At 61.7% G+C, this 8,771-nt stretch overlaps 1 protein-coding gene across 1 annotated transcript in view; it reads left to right on the forward strand.

Annotated features, from left to right (window-relative positions):
- LOC103675115 (SREBF chaperone) overlaps window positions 1–8,771 on the forward strand; it is a 72,259-nt gene that overhangs the window by 57,303 nt on the left and 6,185 nt on the right. The window contains exons 4-14 of the mRNA XM_040628900.1: window positions 211–368; window positions 1,117–1,337; window positions 1,503–1,610; window positions 2,013–2,020; window positions 2,222–2,384; window positions 2,788–2,914; window positions 4,229–4,341; window positions 5,300–5,394; window positions 6,595–6,693; window positions 6,830–7,048; window positions 7,888–8,264. Coding sequence (XP_040484834.1) covers window positions 211–368; window positions 1,117–1,337; window positions 1,503–1,610; window positions 2,013–2,020; window positions 2,222–2,384; window positions 2,788–2,914; window positions 4,229–4,341; window positions 5,300–5,394; window positions 6,595–6,693; window positions 6,830–7,048; window positions 7,888–8,264 — 1,688 coding nt within the window. The remainder of the gene's footprint in view (window positions 1–210; window positions 369–1,116; window positions 1,338–1,502; window positions 1,611–2,012; window positions 2,021–2,221; window positions 2,385–2,787; window positions 2,915–4,228; window positions 4,342–5,299; window positions 5,395–6,594; window positions 6,694–6,829; window positions 7,049–7,887; window positions 8,265–8,771) is intronic.

An 8,771-nucleotide genomic window follows, 5' to 3' on the forward strand; every position in this document is an offset into this window, starting at 1 on the left:
TCTGCCGACCCCTGGTCTATTGGCAGGCGTGTAGGAAAGTGGTTCGTAGATGGTAAAGAGCCTCTTGTGGACATCTTCATTTTTGAAGGCCTGTCCTTTGGGCTCCACACGCTTTGCCCATCGTAGATGCTCAGGACCCTTCCTCACCGTGGGCCTGTTTTTCTCCTGTGCCGAGCTGACCTTTCCACCGCTTCCCTATTTCTTCTGCAGTACGTGGGTGCCCCCGTGGCTTACATCCAGCAGATATTTGTGAAGTCCTCGGTGTCTCCCTGGCACAGGAATCTCCTGGCAGTGGATGTGTTCCGTTCCCCTCTGTCCCGGGCATTCCAGCTGGTGGAGGAGATCCGGAACCACGTGCTGAGAGACAGGTATCTCTCCCAGAGACCCCAGCCTCCCTGAATCCGTCCGTACCGATGGGGCGGGGGGGTGCCGTCCAGCTCGGCAGAAATCGAACAAGTGAGAAGAGTGGCAGGGAAGCCACCTTTGCGTTTCTCAGCAGCCTGTGGGGCCACTGTGGCTTCACTCCCCTGGACCTCTGTGGAGGGCGCAGGGGTCCGTCCTTGGGTCTCAGCGTCGAGCCTGTGCTGAGCTGACGGGGAGCCGCTTGCCCCGCGCCTTAGGTGGCTTACTGCTCGGCGGCTCTGAGGCGTGGACGTGACGGCGGTCAGGCCGAGGAGAAGCACGCTCCACCTGGGGGTCACTTCCCCCCGCCCCCCGTGGGTCTCTGGAGTGGGCTGGCTTCACAGGCCGCTTCGCCCGCTGGGATTGTAGTTCGCTGAGGGCTTTGACACGCATTTCGGTGAATGGAACGGAGCACCTCATTCTCACCCTAGCTGCCCACTGAATTGGCTGAGGCGTCTTAGTGGGTGAGAGGTTGTGCGTGCTCCCGGAAGGCACTTCTCAGAGAGGCTTGGGGCCTCATGTGTCCTGTGAAGGTCCATCAACCACACGGTTTGGTTGTTGACCACCTGGAAGAACTTTCCCCTGCTGTCCTAATCCGTAGGCTCTTTGAGGTAGCAGGCTCCCAGGAACCCGATGACAGAGGCTCCCCGTAAGTGCAACGCGCCTGCCCTGTGCGCAAGGCTCAGCAGGTGCCCCGTGCTCTCTCCCGCACAGTTCCGGCACCAGGGGCCTGGAGGAGGTGTGCCTGCAGGTGACCGACCTGCTGCCGGGCCTCAGGAAGCTCCGGAACCTACTTCCTGAGCATGGGTGCCTGCTGCTGTCCCCCGGGAACTTCTGGCAGAATGACCGGGAGCGCTTCCATGCTGATCCTGACATCATCGGGACCATCCACCAGCACGAGCCCAAAACCTTACAGACCTCAGCCACGCTCAAAGGTACCTCCGGGCAGGGTGCCTGTGGGTCACCGTGTGCTCTCTGATGGGCACTCTGGCAGATCAGCGGTTACCCCTTGTTTCTTAGGGTGGGGGGTAGGGAGGGGTCCTTGATGGCTCCACCGTGGCTGTGTTCCTGTGTCAGTACCTGCTGGTTTCTGTGTGCAGACTTGCTCTTTGGTGTTCCTGGGAAGTACAGCGGGGTGAGCCTCTACACCAGGAAGAGGATGGTCTCGTACACCATCACGCTGGTCTTCCAGCGCTACCATGCCAAGTAAGGCCGTCGGCACTCGGGGCTCCCGGCCGGGCTGTGGGATGGCATGAGTCTTTGAGTAGTCCCCGTTCTGGTTTAGGGTGTCCGGAATGCCCCAAGGGGAAAGTGCAGTTTTCAGGCCTCCTGTTGAAATGTTTCTCCCTTAGACTGAAGGATACTCTGTTTTCCCATTTGAGCGGGGATGACCTGACGCCTGGTTGAGAATAAGGGACTAACTATACATTGGGTAATTGAATTTAAAAAGAAGAAGAAGAAGGGACTAAGGCAAATTCATTGTCCTGGTGCTTCCAATGGTCTTTCTGGAGCCTCTGGCGGGAGTCCCAAGCGGGTGGCTTCTGAGCCTGAAGTGGCCGCAGGCCTTCCCTGCCGAGGGCGAGAGCACCAGAGATGCCTCCGCTTGGCCGTCCTGGGCCTCGGGTACTCAGAGTGCCGTGACCGGTCAGGAAAGGGTGTTGAGGAGGGAGGCGGGGGAGCTCCTGAGACAACTTTGGAGACTAGGGGGAGCTCAGACACCCCAGAAAAGCGCCCTCCATCATGGGGAGGAGAGGGAAGCCCTGATGGACTTGCCTTCCAGGAGTCGTCTCTGCCCCTGGCCCAAGAGGGACAGTCCGGCAGCCTGCGGGCCCGCCTCATGCTCCTGCACCCCAGCCCCAACTGCAGCCTGCGCGCCGAGAGCCTGGTCCATGTGCACTTCAAGGAGGAGATTGGCATCGCCGAACTCATCCCCCTCGTCACCACCTACATCATCCTGTTCGCCTACATCTACTTCTCCACACGTGGGTCCACAGCACAGGGGCTGGGGGCTTTCTCCAAGCTAAGTGCGCATTCCAGACCACCTGCTCCCCACCTCTGGAAGTGGCTCGGGCAGAGATGTCGAACATGCCCAGTGCTCGCAAAAGCCAGGGCTTCGTCCTCCCGCACAGTCTCGGGCTTGGGTGGGTCCAGGCCTTCTTGGGCTTCTCGGGAAAAGACCCTTCCTGGGTTAGGGTTCCTAAAAGACACACCATTTCCCTGAGACGGGGAAGTATACGTGGCTGTCCTTTGCTTGGGTTAAACCGGGGTCCTCCCCATTCTCAGATGTCAGGGCACACTCTGCTCCTAGGAGATAAGCCCAGAAGGGCCCAGGTGCGTCCGGGTCTGGGGGAGATGCTGCCCTGATGTGTCCTCTCCGCCCTGCAGGCAAGATCGACATGGTCAAGTCCAAGTGGGGACTGGCTCTGGCTGCCGTGGTCACAGTGCTCAGCTCGCTGCTCATGTCCGTGGGGCTCTGCACACTCTTCGGCCTGACACCCACCCTCAACGGCGGGTAGGTCCCCACCAGGGTCCACCGAGCTTCAGGCCGGAGAGCCTCTGGGCTTGCCCGGGACTGGATGCTTGCTGTTGCGTTGTGTCTTCGCGTTGTTATCTTGACGTTTAAGAGGTACATTCTTTACCTTTGGCTTCTGTTCGTACTCCTGGACGTGTAGTGTGTCTGTACATACATGTAATACATGTATGGGGTGTGTGTAGGGCGTGTGTTCATATATGTGTATATACGTGTGTTTCCGCACGTGTGTGGTCTTGACCTGCGTGCGCGTGTGTCTGTAAGTGGATGTGGGCGTGCGTGTGTGTTCATCTGTTACATATACACATGCATACTGCTCCTCGATGGTTAAGGCACAGATGGGTGGGAGGTTAAGAGACGTACATTTTCTTCCTTTACTACGAAAACATTTAAGTGACTAATAAAATAGGTCATTTCGGAGTTTTTAAGACACAAGCACACTCTGATTTGCCGCCTTTCCATTGACACGTGCTTTTCTCCTGCCATTTCTCTCCAACTCTTGGGCCAGAAGCCCTGCCCCGTGTTTGTCTTCGGTCTCCACCACTCGCACTAGGCCCCACCCGCCCGTCCGTTAGTGGTCGCTGACCGCCTGGCCTGTCCCCTCCCGGGGCTGGTTGCGGGAGCAGCGACGTTGTGTTTTCTGTTACTTCCCTTGCTCGCGGAACACTTGCTTCCTTTCCTGAACCTGACGGGGCTGATGTCCCCTCCCCCGCGGGCCGTCTGCTGTGCCCTCCTCAGAGCCCTGGGTTCCACCGCCCCACGGCGGGGATCCCGGCAGGCATACCTCAGCCGGTGGCCCTGCCTCTCGTGGCTCCTCACCAGCAGTGTGAGCCTCAGCTCCCAGAGAGCTAGTAGCTCTCCAGACAGCCTCTGCAGAGGTGAGTAGGGCTGGAGGCTCCTCTCATCCCCCTTCTACCTAGTCCCGACGGCTTGGCCTGCAGCGCTGCCGAGGCTCCTGGCGTTTGCTCCGGCCAGCGGAGTCTGGTGTGGGAGGGACAGGGAGAGCGGTGCGCCGGCAGCCGCTGTGTGCCGCGTCGGTGGAGGCCGGGATGCTTGCTGACCGCTCGGCCAGGCTTCCAGGCCTGCCTGAAAGCTGAGAGCTGTGCAGCCAGAGGCCCTGTGTGGGGTGGCGGGGGAGGCTGGGGCTTGCGCCCTGCGCTTCTGGAAGTCACTCAGCAGCCTCCCACTAGAGGCCGCAAAGCCCACAGCCTTCCTGGGGCCCACACCCGTGGCGAACCAGCATGTGTTGGGGGCCCTCCTCAGCACTGTCCTCACCCTCTCCCTCTCTGTCCCCAGCGAGATCTTCCCCTACCTTGTGGTGGTTATTGGGTTAGAGAACGTGTTGGTGCTTACCAAGTCCGTGGTCTCGACCCCAGTGGACCTCGAGGTGAAGCTGCGCATAGCCCAAGGTAACGCGGCTGGCAGTGGGGGTGCCCTGGGGGGGCCTTCTGTGCTGGGCTTCCTGCTGTGGAGGGGACAGGGAGCCCCAGAAATCGCCCTTGCTCTGACCTCTGGTGTAGCATGGCGTGGACCACCAGGCCCTGGGGGCGTGTTAGCACGAGCCCTGAGGAACCACAGAACTGCTGGACTTGACTTTGTCCTGGGGCATGTGTCAGTAAGAACACAGCCGAACTCTGTGGCAGGGCTCAGTGTTCTGTGGCCCTCTGTGCAGACTGGCACCTGGTGCTTTCTCTTTCTGCCTCCCGCCGCCACACTCGGCCCAGGCTCCCGCGGCTGGGCACTTCAGAGACGCTGCCTCCACAGCTGCCACAGAAGGGCCTGTGACTCGGTGCCCAGAGCTGGGGATCGGGATGCTGAGGAAAGTGGGCAGAGAGCCTAGAGCTGGAAGTCTGAACTCTGTGCTTCCTCCTCCTAACCCCCAGTCTGTGGGAGCGGGGCCGAGGGCAGGCTGTTCGTTCACTCGACAAGCCTTCGTGAGCTTCTATGAGACGCCAGGCCCTGCGCTCGATGGGGAGCTCTGAGGACACAAGGGGACCTGGCCCCTTAGCCAGCAGGTGCTTGCTGTGGGGGAGGGGCTGGAGGAAGAACACTGCTAGCACTTCCATCGCTTGGGCCTTCTGCCCGGTGTGGGCAGGCCTGTGCAGACCAGACAGAATGGTACGTGGAGGCCGGATGTGCCAGAGTGGGTGGCACTCGGCCTTCCTCTCGGATGTGCTCATCTCAGCACCCTGCTTCTCCCTTCCTCTGATGCTGCTTGCAGCTCTCCTCTGCTCTCCAGCTGCTTCCTGCAGCAGCTGTGCAGTGGTGGCAGCTCCTGGGCGCTGGGCCCCTGGGGTGGAATGGCTGCCTCGGAAGGCTGGGCACCCTCCCCATGTGCTGGCCCCCTGGCCCCGTTGTCCTCTGCAGGCCTCAGCAGTGAGAGCTGGTCCATCATGAAGAACATGGCCACGGAGCTGGGCATCATCCTCATTGGCTACTTCACCCTGGTGCCCGCCATCCAGGTAAGGCCCCAAGGCCTGCCCCGCGGGTGAGTGTGGAGCCAGCTGCTCAGTTCCCCACCTGTGTGCGGGGGGTCCCCTCTCAGCGCAGACAGCCCGGCCTCGGGACCTGTGCTGCCCGGATGGCGTTCCGTGCAGAGTGCTGCTGGCAGGCCTGGTTCAGAAGCTCTCACCCAGGTCCAGTGAGACCTGTTTCTCGTTTCTCAGCAGAAGCCCTGTGGGGCCCCTGCACTGGTCCCCTCCTCCTTCCTAGGCTTAGGCCTGACCCATATCTGCAGCCTCCAGACATACCCCCCCCATGGGAGGGCCACCACCCACTACTCCGAGTGGCTCCTGCTCTTGGCCAAGTGCCCCCACTCAGCTGTGGGGCTGCAAGCAGGTGGAGGGGGACCTACACGGAGTGAGAACACTGACTTGCTGACCCTGCTCGAGGGTTGTCTTGTCCTCGCCTTCCTTCCCCCAGAGCTGGCAGGCCTACTGAGTTGTGGGGGTGAGCAGAGAACACAGGGTGACCCAGAGGGCATCTGCAGGACACAGTGCCATCTTGGGACATTAGAGCTGCCGTGAGCACTGTGCCACCATGAGCTGGGTCCTTCATCTTACCCCGGGTGGGAGTGGAAGCTGTGGTGAAGGGCAGAGGAGAAAAACTGAAATCTGAGCTGATCCCATCTGTTGACAGAGCTTGGGGAGCAGAGACACTACTGTATTCAGTTTCAGGGCAGAAATTGGTTCCCTCCTGCCCTCTCTCCCTCCTTTGGTGCTGTGCAGTCACTGGCCAGGCTTTCTGAGAGTCCTGCGTGGGGTCAGGCCTGGGTGCTAGATACACATTGGTCATAGGACTTAAGCAGGGCCAGAGGGTCAGTGGGGGAGGGCTTTTGGGGAAGGGGGATGGTGGGGCTCAGAGCTTTGCAGGTTGGATCAGGCCCTTCTCCCTAGGGGGATTGGAAGGTTTAGGGAGAGCACCCACCCTTCCACTTCCCCTGGTGGGGGTGGGGTGGGGTGTCTCTGCTGCCCCCTGGTGGGGAGGGAGGGAGCAGCAGGCACTGCCTCTCCCTGGCTGCTCCTAGACTTGGCATCTCCTTTCTCTCTGTGGGGCTCTGCCTGCCACTGCCCTGCAGATTTTGAGGTGCCTGCAGGCAGGGAGCTGCTTCTCAGGGGCTGGACCATGCTGTCATCATGTCCCCTCATCTGCTCTCATTCCAGGAGTTCTGTCTCTTTGCTGTCGTGGGCCTGGTGTCAGACTTCTTCCTTCAGATGCTGTTTTTCACCACTGTCCTTTCCATTGACATTCGCCGGATGGAGGTAGGATTGCGCTGTGCCCTGCCCCCCCCCCTTCCTGGCCATACTCAGGGTGTCCTGGGGTGAGAGCTGTGCAGACCTCGGTCAGGGGCAGCCACCAGACAGCAGCCTCAAGCCCCGACCACTGCGCCCCCCACAGCTAGCGGACCTGAACAAGCGGCTGCCCTCGGAGGCCTGCCTGCCCCCAGCGAAACCAGTGGGGCGGCCAGCACGCTTCGAGCGGCAGCTGGCTGTGCGGCCCTCCACACCCCACACCATCACACTGCAACCGTCCTCCTTCCGAAACCTGCGGCTCCCCAAGAGGCTTCGCGTCGTCTACTTCCTGGCCCGCACCCGCCTGGCACAGCGCCTTATCATGGTACCCTCCGCCCCTGCCCTCTGAGGGCCAGCACTCCGTTCCCTCTGGACTTTTGCACTTCGCCTTGGAGGTGGGGGGTGCCCCTCAGGTCCTCGTGGCCCCAGGAAGCCTGGCTTTGGGAAGCTGCCCACCATACGCTCCTGCCCGGGTCCTGGTAGCTTCTGAGGTGATAAGCCTATCCATGGGAGAAGCAGCCCTGGGAGCATCGGGTATAAGAGTCATCATCTCCCTAGAGGGACCCAGGACAGGAGCCTGGTTGATGGGGTGCTCCGGGCTGGAACTACCGTGGTTCCCCAAGCTAGGGTTCCCCTGCCACACAGTGCGCAGGCATCAGAAAACGCTGGCCAGAATCACTGGCTTGTTGGGCTGGGCGGAAGGAGAGGAGCAGGGCTGGCTAGTGGCCAGCAGTGGCGCCCCCTGGAGCTGCCGGGAGAGGGAGCAAGGCTGAGGCCCTCTGCGGACTGGGGGACCCACGGGCGTCTCTGGAGCAGGTCACTTAGCTGGTCCCTCTCGCCACGCTGTCCGTGGGAATGGTGCCTGATTTCTGGCCCCAGCCGATAGATGGGGATTGGGGAAGTTCCAAGGACGCTCTTCGTATTTCAAGGCTGGGAAACCCAAACCATGACCGTGAAAAGGGAACCAGGTCCCTCCAGTGGCAGTTGGCCCAGGTGGTAGTGGGAGGACTTGGCGAGGCAGAAGGGAGGACAGATTGGGACCTGCGTCTTCTCCCCACCCCGAGGCCTGAGGTCCCCGTGCTGCTTCCTTCTGGCATGAGGGCCAAGGCTGCTGGGGGTCGGGGCACCCAGAGGCCCCGCTGAACGTCCACTGCCCCGCTGCAGGCCGGCACCGTCGTCTGGATCGGCATCCTGGTGTACACAGACCCAGCCGGGCTGCGCACCTACCTTGCTGCCCAGGTGACCGAACAGAGCCCGCTGGGCGAGGGCGCCCTGACTCCCATGCCTGTGCCTAGTGGTGTGCTGCCCGCCAGCCACCCGGACCCTGCCTTCTCCATCTTCCCACCCGATGCCCCTAAGTTACCCGAGAACCAGACGTTGCCTGGAGAGCCACCTGAGCCTGGGGGCCCAGCAGAGGGTGCCCATGACAGCCCTGTCCCGGAGGTCACGTGGGGGCCTGAGGATGAGGAACTCTGGAGGCAGCTCTCCTTCCGCCACTGGCCGACGCTCTTCAGCTACTACAACATCACGCTGGCCAAGAGGTGAGTTAGGCTGTGCTGGCTGCCCCCTCCCCGCCTGGTGTCAGCGCCTCGTCCCCAGAGCGTCCCTTCCCCCTCAGGCCGGAGACCCATTGCTTTGAATTCCGCAGTTTCTTTCAAAGAAACCCGCATAGGGTCGTGAGGTAGGAACCAGTGCATCAGGCAGCCACCACCCGACAGGAGCCCTGGGTCCCCCGGCCTGGGAAGTCACAGGTTGCTGCCAGCCCCTCAGCCCGAATGAGATCAACCCGCCAGTGGTCACCCACTCTGTGCCAGGACGGTGACAGAGGCAGCCCGCATGCAGTGGTGGCTCTGCCGCGCTGGTGCCTGTCACAGAGCAAGGCTGGGTGTTAGAGCTGGGCTGGGAGGAACTTGGCTCTGCGCTGCCTGCCCCCCCAATGCTGGGAAGCCTGTCCCCAGGGGGTGGGCTTGGAGTGGAGCCGGTGGAGCCAGCCCCTGTGGGAAGTGGGGAGGGGTCCTTCTGCAGGCACCCCGCTGACCCCCCCCCCC

The sequence above is a fragment of the Ursus maritimus genome, unplaced genomic scaffold, assembly GCF_017311325.1.
Source record: "Ursus maritimus isolate PB19 unplaced genomic scaffold, ASM1731132v1 scaffold_14, whole genome shotgun sequence".
NCBI lineage: Eukaryota > Metazoa > Chordata > Mammalia > Carnivora > Ursidae > Ursus > Ursus maritimus.